Genomic DNA, 15,575 nt, shown 5'->3' with positions numbered 1-15,575 from the left:
AGGGAAGGCATCGATAGACGAGACACGTGACTTCGAGCCGCTGCGTTTTACGGTGCGACATGACTCGAGTCCGACTTCGTAGAATACGTATAATAAGCCCTTCCGGTGATAGGAGATGGATGAATCGGATCATTACCTGGACTCAGTATTAGAGCATTGGTATGCTAAATTATGGAGCCCTTCTTCTCCAGTACTAAAAGGAGGATTTTTTTTTTCTTCTTAAAAAAATTAAATTTCTATTAAGAAATATAACAACAATCAACACATGAATTTTCTTTAAAAAAAATGAGATACTAAATAATAATAATAATAATAATGACTAAAAAATGTGTTAGATAAGATTGATGAAGATACAAAAAGGTCTCTCTTCTTTGACACAATATCATTTATATGAATTGTTAAAAATTGTCTTTACATGAGAAAGCAGGATGTAATGACCAATGAATGATAGTATACATACAGAGAGTACAAAACACAGGATGTTAGAAACCTCGTCTATCTAAAATATACACATCGTTCCAAAAAAAAGTTTCACATCGAGTTGTCAACTTCTCTGAGAGAGAGAACAAATAAATAAAAACACAATGCTGAAAATGCACACTCAAAATTGTTCCACCAGGAAACTGAACCTATGAAATTTTATTCCATACAAGGAGGAGAAGCTTTTGAGGAAGAAAATATATCAGAAAATTCTCATTTATAGGTTGGTATCACTTTCAAGAGGTTTGTATAAAGTCATAAGATGATGATGATCTTTCGTGACAAGTAAATATAATATTTCAATCTGTTTATCAAAATGGATGATCATCATCTATAGTTTGAGATGGTTCAGGTTTCCATCCTGGTTTCTCATCCCAGTACATGTCATAGTATATGTGGCCAGGACTTTGGTTCCGCACGCAACACCATGTTCCGACGTATCTCTTCACGCGATTTCTAAATGTTGCTTCCCTTGCCTAAATCAACTCATCACGTTATCATCTAGAACAAAATAGTTATATAGAATTAAAATTTTTAGTCACCAACAAAAAAACTATGATAATGCTTACCTCATCACTGAACCCTAGGAAGGCATTTGCCATGGATAAAAAGTGCAAGACTTTGATATCTTTGTACTGGGAGAATACTTGCATGTACTGTAAGACAAATTGGCAAACTATTTAGTAAAGCATTTGAACTCTTCTAGAGTACATCAGTAAATGCTTCAAGCATTTACCTATTTCATGGAAAAAAAATACAAAATAATCAGATTCATGTGTCATGACTGTCTGATTAACTAACTATAAGACAAAAAACACAAATACATGTTTCTAGAGCTTGCAAGGAGAAGCCGGTTCTTTGCTCTGTTTTCTTGCATTGTATCAAGAGGCCTAAGAAGAACACAGAATATGGACAACAATAGAAAGTCTAAGGTTTAAGGTTCCAAGACTAGAATACTGAGTGGTCAGTTTTGTGACTGAACTTTGCTTAGTTGATACCATTAGAAAATGTGCTCTCACCAAATGAACAGACAATCTCATCCTACCACCATTATTATGATCTTAAACCCTTAAATAATAAAAATTTAATCATTAGATGTGCATACCATCTGCTCAGTGCTATTTCTAGGAAATTGGATGAAACCACGGCTAGTTGTTTCATTGGATATATTGCATCCTTTGGAATGTGCATCATAAAGTTGAACATTAAGTAATGATTCCTTCACCTGAATCCATAATAAAAAAAGTTATTTGAATTGAAAGATATGTATGAGCAGCTAAGTAATGCAAATTGATACAACAATATCTTTACATGTTTGGGCACTGATGGATTCTGCAGGAACGAGTACTCCCTGAAATGAATTTGTGGGCCAAATTCTTCTTCAGAAAGGCCACGGACCATGGTATGAATCTGCAAAGGTGAATCAACTCTAATCATATGATTGAAAATGTGGCATCAGGCATAACAATTATAACATACAAAAACAGTTCACATGCAATGGAAGAAGAAAAAAGCGAGCAGTGAGAGGCTGTCAATATAATCAAGCATATACTTCCATTCAGACTGCACAAGACTGTCCTTTTAAAATAATTAATTAATAATGACAACAAAGACTAAAAAAACTTTATTCCCAATGATTATAGATGGGATTGCTAATGGATCTCCTCTTTGTTGCTACACTCGGTATCAAGATTTTCAATACTGGTCCAATACAAGTTTCAACATTTGATCAGACCACTACAGTACTAGTATATCGAGCAGTATATTCTTTATTACCAAATGCAAAGAAAAAATTATCCAAGTGCAAAAGCAATGTAAAAATGGATAAAGCATAGAGATTAGAGAATACCTATTTTATCGAATCTAAAGAAGATAAAACCACACTCTATGATCAAAGAATGAACAAAAATTGGTATAAGAATCTATTGGTTGAAGGAGAATGGATGAAATGTTTTGGGAAAATATAGTACACGATCAATAAGTTGAGCATGTGCAATCAACTTAATTTGAACCGGTGAGTTAAAAATGATATGACAAACTGCAAAGTCATGGCAAATAAAATTTTATAAGATAATTTCCAGTTTCCACATGGACTAAGAGACCTACCTGCAATATTAGAGCAATTGAAGGAGATTTAGTCAACATAGGTTTTCTTAGAATTTAATTGTAGCAAAGTAAATGCATATTAATATTTCAATTTCAATGCTAAGGATCAGTTCTGCTTGGGAATAACATCAAGAAAATAATTTCTAATTACTGGAATTATGGAGTATGGCATTTAGTAGACCAACTACCTCTATCCCTTCTGTAACAGGAAAGCTCTTCATGATTCAACTCTTGGCAAGCCCACAGTATAGAACAAATGCAAATGTAAAAGAAGATGCTCTTGAAATAATGTGTATGTTCAAATTTTAATTGAAGAACAATATGCCCTTACTTCCGATCAAGGCTACTCTTGCCCCTCTACTTGCTTTCTAGTATTCCAAAAAAACCGGTGCACAAGGCTTCTGCTAATGCAGGGTTTGAAAAGAGTTAATGTATGCAACCTAATCCCTAGATCTAAAGAGGTATTTTCTTATAACTTGAACCTGGTCTTCCATGTCACCGGAGCAATCTTATTTCCATACTCAGACTCACCCTTATTCCAACTTGCCCCTCTCTAATCTAAGTTATATTTAAACTGATAGAAGCCACATTAAACAATATTACCACTATCATATTCTGACCTTAAGTAATTATTATTTGTCTTTTCTCTCTCAACACCATCCTCCTACTCTGCGAGCACTCATTTCAATGTCCACTTACAGAAAACATGAATTAAGGAGACTAAAGCTCTTGTCTATCGGACATGTTGATGATAATCAAACATACTTGATCTTCTCATCTAATGTTGCCAAGGTCATATTTGGTATCACGAATACATATTGTTTCAACTCTCAAAAGTAAGAAATATGACAACCAAGGAAAGAACCATGTTTGATAGTCTGATAGACTTAATTTCAAAAACTTCGAGTAGAAAATTTTAATTTGCTTGAGTGATTCACCAAATAGTCAAGATAGGACAATTCTTGTTCTCTATATGACCAAACAAAAGTTTGTTCAATCAATTGCCAGATCAGATAAACACCCAGTCATTTATTGAAAAAAAGTTCTCTGATTTTTTAGAATAAGGAATTGTTTAAACTATCTCAGTGATTGGTCAATCAATTTTCTGCATGGATCCAAATATCACCATATCCTTACAAAGTGTACCATATCAGGCCAACTGCTTAATTTTACATAAATGTGTAGTACCTGATTCTGTTGTACCAACACTTCGGCTCATACTACTGTACCAAGTGGATAATGACACAAGGCAGGTGTCCGACTTTTAGTTCCTTGGCTGTTAGAGCACTTGGATATTGCATATCTTCCATCCCACCACATCTTTTCATCTGCCCATACTACTTCATCTGTTGAGAGTTCAAATTCCCCATTCCTCTTACACCATCTTTTGTTCCCATTTGTACTTACATCAGGGAATTTAATTTCCTATGGCTCGGTCCAAACTAACTGTTATTTACCATAACATTTGTACTTAATCTTTTACCGTAAATTTCAGACAGTATTGACTAGTCTGTGCTTGAACAGGGATGCTGAACACCCAAAATAGGGTGGTGTCCCCTGTTTATTTTCTTATTTAAGTGGCTATTTTTTCTTTAAACACCATTGTCCAATGCGTAATGGCTCACAACTCGCGAGTGTCTCTCTGCTGTCTGTCGCTCAATTGCCCTACCACTCATCTCATCTTTGATGTCTCCTCCTCTTCAATGGACTTCCTCTTCCTTTGACATCCTCTTCTTTCTTATTCTCCCTAGTATGGTTCGTCTTATCGGTCTGTACCGATGTATCAATTGGCCATCGATACGGTATATATCAAAGTATCGATACACGATACGATGGGACATATTGATAGACCGGTATATACCACCTATACCGGTCCTCTATCGGACTGGTGTACCGCCCATATCGGACAGTACGTCACGGTATGACGAACCATGCTCCCTACCACTTCCTTCCTCCTCCCCCTCCTTCCCCACCTCCCCCAACAGAATGGCATTCCATGTGGCGATACATTGGAACAGACCAGACTTGTACCATCTGTCCATAGACTAGCATGGGCCCAATACCCAAAATTGAAAACCTTGTTTAAGATCATTGGAATTCCTAGATAAAACTGTGCATGGCAAGTTGCAAAATGGAACACTATGGAAATTAAGTTTACAGGATTAAAGGCTAAAAGCATATATCCATAAACTTTGAAAACTAGCTAAACGGAAATTAGTCTATTCCCCCAAACCATAGTGATTCATCAGCAGGGAACATCTGATTCCATACATCATGAATGAGCAGGAAGATCCCAAAATGTTCTGAGAATTTTAATAACCATATCAATGCAGTATAATGGAGAATGTGCAGGTACAAATAATTCAAGTAAGCCAAGAGCAACAAGATAAAATAATTCAGACCATCTAAACAATCATCTTAAAATTGAAGATGCAAGACTTTGATCTATTTGTAAGCACACAACTCATGCTAATACTTTTTCCTCATAGTTAAAGTCCGGGTATATGTGCTATTTGAGGGCGAGCTTTCATACAAAGATAAGGTTCATCCCAAACGACCTACCATTTTGCTGATCCTTTGGAATTTTGAACTTAATGGAAAAGAGCAAATAAAACCCATAATTTTATGATCCAAGTTAGCAAGTAAATGACAAGAAAAGATAATGAAGGAAAATGCCCATCCATGGATAATGTGTTAGGAAACTAGCAAGAGAGTGCACAATATACACACTAATCTAACAAATATAATTACCTCAAACAAGTGGTCCATAGGGCATACAAAAGGTTGCGTGGTCAGTGTCCCTTTCAAAATTCCAAGATGTCCAGACCACAATCTTTCAAACCTGCACCATAATCGAGGCATTACCTAAACATAGACAAGGAATATGAGTCAGAATTATTGCAACCACAGCAGTCAAGCTCGTTGAATAATAATTTCACAACAATGTCCTGTCAACTGTTAATGTGTCAATTCTGTGTGTTTTATGTTGCTAATGTATAACAAGCCTCATATTGCATACTACAGAAGACTACGCTCGTTGTGTGATGAGAACAAAGTTGACCTTCCATCATTATTCTATGATGGAATCAGAATCTAAAAAATTAGACACAAAAATCAATTATTTGATACTCCATGAATTTTCGTTAAAGCAACACCCATTAACATTACAATTCTCAAGCAACAACTAATGAATAATAAGCTCCTTAAAAATAAGGATTTTGAGAAGTAAATGGTTCTCAGCTCAATGGCCATTTGGAATTTGATTAGATGATAAATTAATTGCACACTTTAATGAAATGTTTATTAGCATCTGCATGGACAAAAAGTTTTGCCGACAAGTACATACATTGTTTTCAAAAGTGCACAATTTGTGAAAAGAGAAGGGATCTTCGAAAGATCCTATCTTCTGAAGCTATTTAATTCAAAAATAACCTTACCAGAATATCAAGGAAAAAGATCCCTTTAAAGTTTAAACTATGCATATAAGATATCTTTTACAAAATCTCAGCAGATCAAGTTTAATTTTTTAATTGGTGAAACCTCACTCACCAGTGTTCGGTTCAACAGAGAAGCAACAGCAAGTGCAGTTCTTATCTGCCTCAACTGAAACATGCAAATAAGAATGTCACTTGACCAGTTAATTCCTTGGACATCTCTCCAAATCTCAATAAGAAATGCAAACATTTTATAACATTATCTTACCTGGTAATTAACCAATGAGAAGTGTGATTGTACGGTATGTGGCCCATCCAGCAACAAACTCTTAGGAATACCAGGTTTGAATGATAAGAAACCTCCTGCAAAGACACAAACCGAGTCAGAAGGATAACAAGCAAGACAACATAACATAGTTTTTGGAAGAATTAAACATAAGAATCCAGTAACCGAGCAAGCAAGCCTGATGAGATAGACACTAGACTCTGGGATGTGTAGGGTTTGCTGAATTTTCTACCATCATTTTGTTGATTGTGATGCTCTAGTTCTTGCTCCAGACCTCAACTAAATACAGTCATACCAAAGATTGGGTATTACTGAACTTTCCAAAATGAACACCGTCCATATACATGAATCTCATAAATTTTTGGCATATTTGTGGTAGGTACAGGTATATACTTCTGGCATTTTACATCTAATTATTGTGTTTGCATGTTAGTTAGAATTTCTTTCTCACCTTCTCGGTATATGTATTCTTTATATACTACTTTCAATTTTTATTTGATATATGTTTCGATTTGGTTTTTTTATTGTATTCTATATTAAGATCACTTTATTGTTATCAATATTGATTATACTAGGCTCATTTATATGTGAGAAAGAACCCTAAATTAAGATTTCTTTTATTTTTCTCAATTTTTTTAGTACTTTTCTAGTATCATGGTACACGCCAACATAACATGTATTGATACACTGATACAACAAGAGTCATACTAGTCTAGGCCCTGTATGCTGGTACAAACCAAACCAAGTCAGATCGAGACTTGGACTGGTGGGGTCCGATACACGGTATTTTATTCCTTGCATAATCCACATGAATCTATAGCTTATGGAAGCTCTTCAATAGATAATTTCTCAAAAATTAAAGCACTCAACACAGCCTAGCATCTCAAAAATCACATAGCACTAGTACTGGTTTTCAGTATTTGGGGAAATATTTTTCACTTATTACCTATCAATATTACAACTCACTTTTGAATTGTGCAGTAAAAGTCAAGTACAAAAAAAAAAAGTTGTCAACCAGCAAAGACATTTAGCTTAGTAGGAAAAAGTTGAATTTTACCAGATGAGATGAGAAGAAAGAATACCTGGTGTATCGTAATATGCAGGTTGGTCATAGAAAAGCATAGCCTCACGTAACCTATGGCGCTTTCCATCAGAACCTGAAAACTGGAAGGTAGTATGCACAGCATATGGTTCCAGTTTGAGTTGCTGGGGCATTGCCTGCCAGTTCATTTAAAAGAATTGTTGTATGGTCATTCACATTTATTTGGTTTAAAGAGAGAGAATACCATACAACAAACTATACAATAACCATAGTTAGATGAGCAACAATAAACTAACAGCTCCAAGAACAACAATAACAATAAAGCTGTAAGTCCCAACTATTTGGGGTCAGCTACATGAATCTTTTGTTGTCATTGAGGTCTGTAAAAATTTATATATAAAAATCCTTGCACCACTAATATTAATTATTTTATCTCTTTTGACAACCATATCCAAACGTCTATTAAGTATATGCTCACATCATTTTAAAGGATTTTCTTTCATCTTATCCTTTGACAAACATTTTTAATACATAGTTATTCACGAATAAAAATATTTTTTTCTATATTTTCTAGTAACTCCACACATCCATCTCAACATTCTTGACTGCCTAATACTTGCTAGTTATAGGTGTCTAGCAAGCCAATCACGTGAGTGATGGCACGTGTGATTTGATACGGAATCTTTTTACTTATTATATTTTGACATTTATCACCTTATATTGATTATTGCATATATGCATGTATATATTGTGATGTCCTTGGATCCGTGCAATGTATATATTGTGATGTCCTTGGATCCGTGCAATGGGAATCGGATCGTGATGAGATCACAATAATGAGATCTATTCACCTTTAAACACATATCCTAAATAATCCCGGTCATAGGTTACTCGAGAGGGACATCGTGATAACCGGACAAACTGGTGTGCTATATACCCGTCTATATGATGGATGTAGCTGATCTCATAACTGCTCGTGTGGGGACACTAGGGATACAGTACAGGTGCTCATTGGAGAATGAGTTCACTGATTGATCCGCTTACGGAATGTTGGATGGTTGATGATGCCTTATTGTTAGACAACAATTTCGTAGTCCTAGTGGTGTATCTGGTCCTTAGACTTGAGACACTAAGAATGTCCTGTATGAGTGCTCCACTCTTTGATACCAGACTTATAGGTTTGGATGTCCCAGATCTAGTACAGTTGGTCATTGGGAGTGGTAGTCGACCTTACGAGGGCTATTGAGTGTCGATAGAGGATCATCCACTCTCGGCGTCATGAGAGGAATATCCCATGTGTTCTTGCTCAAACAAATCCCTGGCCAAGGTCATTAGGGTTGAGAGAAAAAGAGTTCTCCGGGAGAATCCGATTAGAGCGAGACTCGAGTAGAAACCGTATAGGTCTGACAACACCATGCTCGATATACGGTCTCTGGGATATTAGATGGATGAGGGACTATATGTACACGGTAACTGAGGATAGACAGGTCCAATGGATTGGATTCCCCTGTATCGTCTGGGGACTATGGCATAGTGGCCTAGTACGTCCGTAATCGATGAGTCGAGTGAATTATTACAGGGATAATAATTCACTAAGTTAAAAGGAGTTCTGACAGGTATGACTCATGGCTAGCTCGATATTGGGCCTAGAGGGTCACACACATATGGTAGGCATTGCGATGAGTAGAGGTTCGGATATGAGATATCCGCCGGAGCCCTTGTCTTATTGGATATCCAATAAGCCCCTGAATTATTAGATCCCATGGACGAGATCCAATAAGAGCCCATGAGAGATTATTGGATAGAGATCCACTAATCTAAAAGGCTTAGGTAATTGGATGCATATCGAATACCCACTAGGGGAGGATCCATTAGGTTTTGACAGGGGTCTTCTATAAATAGGAGGGATTAAGAGCCTCATAAGCTAGAGCCTTTGCTTGCCTCTCCTATTCTCCTCCCCCTCTCCACCTTAGAGCAGGCTTGGAGTTTTGAGGAGCGTAGTCACAGCCCTGCTGTGTGGATCACCGCTAGAGAAGAGGACGCTTGACCTCCTTCACCCTCTCCTAAAGATCTGCAAGGAAACAGGGATATACGATCTCCCTAGGTAACACAATCTACTCTATACGCAGTTTTAAGTTTCACGGATTTTACGTACCAATCTTCGCACGACAACGAACATCTCTTTAGGAATAGGGGATTTTGTTTTCTTGTTATTCCGCTGCGCATGTGATGTCGCCCCCAAGATTTCCCAACAATACTCATATCTATAAAGCATTGTGGGTCTCACAACTATCTTAGAAAATTTTTCTTTTAATGGTAAGGTATCCGATAATCACATAAGACTCCTGATGTCCCTCACCATTTTAGTCATCCTGTTTTTCCTTTATAAATAATATCTTCATCAATCTATCCATCTTATTAAATAATTGATCTAAGATACCTAAAGATTTTGCTTAGAGGGAATTCTAGTCCATCCAATTTAATTATATTCTATTATCTATTTCTCAAAACACTAAAATTATATTTTATATATTCAGTTTTGGTCCTAAATAATCTAAAACCTTTATATTCTAAAGTTTGCCTCCACAACTCAAGCTTATAATTAATTTCACTTAAGCTCTCATCAATTAAGATAATATCATCAGCAAATAATATATATCATGGAGGTCTATCAGATAGACGACTAGTCAATTCTTCGATTATCAATGTGAAAAAATAAAGACTTGAACCAGATCCTTGAAGTAATCCTATACTAATAGGAAACTCACTAGACACTCTTCCTATAGTTTTGACACTAATAACTATATTATCATATATATCTTTAATAACATCAATATAATTATCTTTAGAAACCCTGTCATAGGTTTTCTCTGAGTCAATAAAATTCATGTGCAAATCTTTTTTTTTCTCCCTATATTTTTTCATTAATTATCTTAATAAATAAATAACTTCTATGATTGATCTTTCAAGTATAAAACAAAATTGATTTTCAGAGATATTTGTTTCAAACCATATCCTACTTTCAATAACTCTTTTCCAAAGTTTCATAATATTGCTCATGATTTGAACTCCTTTATAATTTGAACAATTTTATATATCACCCTTGTTTTTATAAATTGGTACTAAAAACTTTTTCTCCATTTATCAGGATAACAGCTCCAAGAATAATTAGAAGAAAAAGAATTGTTGCTTAGGATTTATATTATATGGTTAAAAACATAGAATAACATACCGCAAACTTTACAATAACCATAGTTGGATGAGCAAATGAATTAACAGCTACAAAGACAATCGAAAAGAACTACCTGGATAAAGTATGTATGCCCACTGCAAAATATGCTTGCTGGCAAAAGGCCGACCTTAAGAGTCCCATCATAAGCATAAAAAAGTCCACTTTCTCCTTTAAGTGATGGTCCTAAAACATGGCGGACAAGATCATTAAAGACAGCCTGGTCCCATTTCTCTTCATCACCAAGAAGTAAATCTTTCCACTCCTTAGCTAGCCTCTTCGCAGAATCAGTGGGACGCCAGTGAAACATTCCAATATTGTAGGCAGTAGTTACTACAAACAATAGAAGGGAAAAATAATAGTTAATGATCCTCGAACTATCAAAGTCAAATTTTGATGAAAGAAAACTTTAAAGAACCTTAAGAAAGGGTTAAGGAAAGAAACGAAAGTGCAGATGCTCTGTATTAGCCTTACTATGTTTTCGCTTGCACTTTGCATGGCACCAAAACAAGTGTCATTTCACTACAACATGTGTCAGCCATGTGGACATATGCAAACTTAAACACTAAGTTTTCTACAGTCTAGTTTATAGGCTCCTTCATAGAACCTGACATCAGCAACATTGTTTGATATCTTTGAATAAACTTTATCACTAACAACTAAAAAAGTAACTCAGATGATATATTAGATAATACTAAGATTCACTCAACTATATAGCACCTACTGAGTAATTTTTTTAGGTTATATTTGCTACAGGAAATAAGATTCTGGGTCAAAAATTTTGTATGTGATAAGGTCCAACATTTTAGATACTAATACAAGTAACGGTACCTATACCACAATCTTATTATATCAGTACAACTTGGCATATTAAAAAAAATTCAAGAATGTTTAATATATCTGTACCAGCTAGTGTGGTTATTACTTATTACCAAGATTCATTGACATTAGTAGAAAATACCATTATGCCAGACTTCCAAACTGTCATCAGTTGTTGTTGGTCTAAGATGATCGGTTGATGTTAACAAATCTGCCTCAGGAAAACGAGCAAAATATGGAAGTGGATTCTGTTCCAAACAAAAACACATACTAAATCATTTATAATATGAGACGAGAATAAACAGTAAAGAATGCTTTGAGTGAACTATCCAATTTAATAGATATAATTCAAGAACTGCTTGGGCCAAGCAAATCAACAAAAGAAATTTGCTTATATCCTGGTAAGTCCCAGGAAATATTTAACTCTGGCAAAGCTTGATAAAAATTGAGAGAATTTCATTCTTATTCTAACTGCATTACATACAAGAGCAAGAATTGAGCAAAAGATATAGCTTGGGCTTTGGAAAGCCAGTTTTGCCTGATACTGACATGTAATTCCATTTGAAATCATCTTGCATCGTCAAGAGGAATCCAACATTCCAAACTAGAACCGATGCATTGCACTAATTATTTTTAATCCAAAACTACAATTTACATTATTAAGAACACTTATTAAAGTGTGCATTCCGAGGAGACCTACCAAGCTACAAGAAGCTTTTGTGACGTAGACAAGGTGCACATTCCATAGTATTTTCTACATTCATATGTTCATCCATATCCTTACTCCGTCACTTCTTTTCACTCAGTTGAAGATTACAAGGCATGATATCCTAAAGTTTTTGCTATATCAAGATTGGTCTAAACCATCTTGGTTATCCTAAAAGGAATTGTACATAAACATGGCAATTTGAAGTTTCTATCAAACATGTTCCATATCACATTTCAAGTTATTTCTTTGTCAATTTTAATTATGTTGATATCATAAAATAGTCACAATTGGCCTGGGTGACGCTAAGTTCTTGTAGCATGGTGAAAATTTCGAGTTTCCAAAATTAGGTACCATAAATTTGGAAATGGCAAGCATATTTAAATCATTTCTCCAGTAACAATCCATAAAAAAAAAAATGGTCTGTAATATAGAAAAGATAAGCATAGATTAAACATGCAGGCCTTATATATGGTCTAATCCCCAGAACATGTATACAGCCTCCAAGGTATAAAACTTGACATGTGCAGGAACATTTGCTTATATCAGGTTACACAAGGTTATAATGATCAAACTGTTATCAGGTGCACTAGGTGATAAATACAAAAAGGTACAAGAGAACATCTATAAGTTCAGCTAACAAAGACAGACATCAAGATCTAAATTTTAGCATATCCAGAATAAGTAAAACATGAACTATTGATGAGATCCAAGAAAGGTTATAATGTTGTGACATTCTACACCTATGGACTATCAGATCAAAAATAACAGAATTGAAACTGGTGTATACCTTTAACCAAACCATATCTGTATCACACATTAGCAACTCATAACCAAACAGTAGGAGAGCATTTATCAACAATACTTTTTCCCTTCCCATTTTGTGAAATTTGGCCGATCCCCAGCCAACATCTACTGTTACCATTTTGCTGCCCATGTCAAAAACAGGAATGCCTTTCCAATACAAAGCCTCCAATAATCTGGTATCCATAGCACCTATATCCGAAAAGAGAACTCAGATAAGTGTTATGTGAACTTTTTGTACATATGAATCTAACGTTGCTTAAGAGGTGGCTAACTTACCAACAAGAATGTTAAAAATATTAAGATCCGTTAGGTGTTTGACCCAATTCAATATAAAGTCCAGGAATGCATGGTTCCCAAATGTCACAATGATGATATTATCTTTTGCACGGTGCTTCACCATCTCCTTGGTTAGCTGAAATGACTTCGGATCAGGCATTCTCCTATCAATAGGCACATCCCATATCGCTCTTGTGAACATGTCTGAAGGCTCTCTTTGCAGCTTAGGTGTTCTAGTTACTGTCAAAAAAAAAAACTTTCTTTGGTTTACTCAGATTGCTACTGAAAAGGCATAAGAATTCAAAATTAGTATGCTACAACAAATCTAATAAGAGCCTAACATCTAATTACAGCATAGCTCCTCTTCAGCCTTTCTTTTGACAACAAAACAGCTTCAATAGAATGGTGACAATCAAAGTAGAGGTAGCAGAAATTATTAATTTTGTACTAATTTAATCAAGTGCTTTTCATTGTAAATTAACAACATATCTTGATCATAAGAGCATCTGAAACCCATTGAATAAGCAAAAAATTGGCAACTGTAGAACATTCACTCTTTAGAGTGATGCTTAGCAACAACAGGGACATTTCAGGGGAAGTGATTTCTTATTGAGCACGCAGTCAATCAAGTTCGCAGAAATCTATGCTTGTATTTCAACAGTATTTGTTACAGAAAAGGTAGAAGCAACTAAACGACCGTTTCCTAACATATTACGTGCCCTACAGACTTTCATCTTCAGTTGGAACTCGACTTGTAGCCAGTAGAGAAGGCAAAGTTTTTGTGATTTTTGATGCATTTACTAGACCATATATTTATTTTCTTCTTTGCCAATTCAGCATGTTGAAGAGACTCTTTAGTAACATTCCGAAGCCGTCATATCACAAAACTTAGACCGAGAGACGAACAAATTGGTGCTCAAAGCATGATACGAAGAGGGACAAAACAGATCTGCGCACTTGGGAATCGAGGAGCAATGAACCATAAAAAGAAGAAAAGCTATGAGCAGAATCAAGACTATCCTTATATTGCGTAACAAAGATACACACATAAAGACAGCATCGAAAAAACAAGAACGCGCTGATTGAAGAAGAAAAAGAAGAAGTATTTGACCATTACCTATCGGCGATGGAGGAGGAGGAGATGTTGAGGGAGGAGAAGACAACGAGAAGAGCGACGTTACTCCGTCGCCGACGCCGGCAGCGGGTGAGGTGTAGAAGGAGGAGAGAATGACAAGAGCAGAAAATACGACGCTGGCAACAACCGCAGCATAGATCGTCAAAAACACGGTTTTCCCGTCCGGGAAAGGATTGCGCGTCGCCATTCGAAGAAGAAAAATGCGAGAAGGTAGGTATATCAGACGCCCGAATTGCTCATCTGGTCGCCTCCTTTCCTTACTCGTACAATCCCCCGCCCTACTCTCTCCTCCTCTCGGCGATCGCATCCATGCCTCGGCTTCCGTTGTCCAAAACCCTCCACACTCGTTTTGCTTTGTCCAAAACCCTCCCAAAATCGAACACCGACAACGATATCATGTCATCTGGTGGCTTAATTTAGTGTGTATGGTATATGAATATATATAGTGAGGGAATTAAACCGTCGTCGTTGTTGGTTGTTTTAGTTGGGTTCTGCTGCGGCTTAAATCGAATGTTGCATTACAAAATTGATAGGAGCGGCATCACCAAATCTTGAGGAGATTGGGGCCCCCCTAAAATGACTCTGGTTCAACTCACCTGCATCATAGTTACCAAATGGGACCAAACGTGGATCCTACTGATTCACTGGGACTACGTGTTCTGTAGAGTGTCACTAAAACCATTCTACACATACATGCATTTTATTTGTATAATAAAAAGAATACATTATTTGAAAATATTTTATTGATATAAAATTAGTATGTGGGCATGGCATGTATGGAACTCTCGAGACGCTACTCTCGTTCGGCCAACATCGACTTTACTTAAGTCCTATAGGAATGATTAGTCATGTGACGCCTTAGTTTGGTACCATGGATTTGTCACTCGACGTCCACAGATTCAATTAATGAATCATTGACAGTCGATGATGCATGTATTTAAATTGATTTGAACTAAAATCGAATTAAATTGAATCATTTTTTCAGAATTACCTAATCGAATTGATTCGAAACCGATTCATCATGTTTGACTAACCGGTTAACTAATTTCTAATTTTAAATAATTTATAATATATATATATATATATATTCAAATAATTTATAATATATATATATTTCAAATTTATAATATATATATATATTTATAATTAAAATCGATTCAATTCAGTTTGAATCGATTAACCCAACCAAAGAAGCTACCTGAACCAAATCATTGATGAATCGATTTGGATCGAACCGATTTGGTTCACGTTCGGT

The 15,575-nt window shown here is 35.7% G+C and overlaps 1 protein-coding gene across 1 annotated transcript; it reads right to left on the bottom strand.

The window, feature by feature from the left end:
• Positions 1–671: 671 nt before the first annotated feature.
• On the bottom strand, positions 672–14,719 carry LOC103970917 (arabinosyltransferase XEG113-like). The gene is made up of 13 exons (XM_065173354.1): positions 14,303–14,719; positions 13,186–13,425; positions 12,893–13,098; positions 11,539–11,644; positions 10,654–10,910; positions 7,389–7,524; positions 6,289–6,383; positions 6,136–6,189; positions 5,338–5,451; positions 1,792–1,890; positions 1,586–1,705; positions 1,050–1,136; positions 672–956 (listed from the first exon to the last, which is right to left on the bottom strand). Exons 1-13 carry the CDS (start codon positions 14,625–14,627, stop codon positions 792–794), a joined length of 2,004 nt encoding a protein of 667 aa, XP_065029426.1. The 5' UTR covers positions 14,628–14,719; the 3' UTR covers positions 672–791.
• Between the last annotated feature and the right edge of the window lie 856 nt (positions 14,720–15,575).

This window comes from Musa acuminata, chromosome BXJ3-11 (assembly GCF_036884655.1).
Source record: "Musa acuminata AAA Group cultivar baxijiao chromosome BXJ3-11, Cavendish_Baxijiao_AAA, whole genome shotgun sequence".
Lineage (NCBI taxonomy): Eukaryota > Viridiplantae > Streptophyta > Magnoliopsida > Zingiberales > Musaceae > Musa > Musa acuminata.
This window is presented reverse-complemented; position numbering and strand designations above follow the sequence as displayed.

Excerpts from the sequence above, each read along its gene's own strand:
- LOC103970917 (XM_065173354.1), bottom strand. The coding sequence starts at position 14,627 with ATGCGATCGCCGAGAGGAGGAGAGAGTAGGGCGGGGGATTGTACGAGT. Across the intron at positions 1,706-1,791 it reads ATCCATCAGTGCCCAAACAT|GTGAAGGAATCATTACTTAA; the intron begins GTAAAGATATTG and ends TTATGGATTCAG. Across the intron at positions 1,137-1,585 it reads GAAATAGCACTGAGCAGATG|TACATGCAAGTATTCTCCCA; the intron begins GTATGCACATCT and ends TTTGTCTTACAG.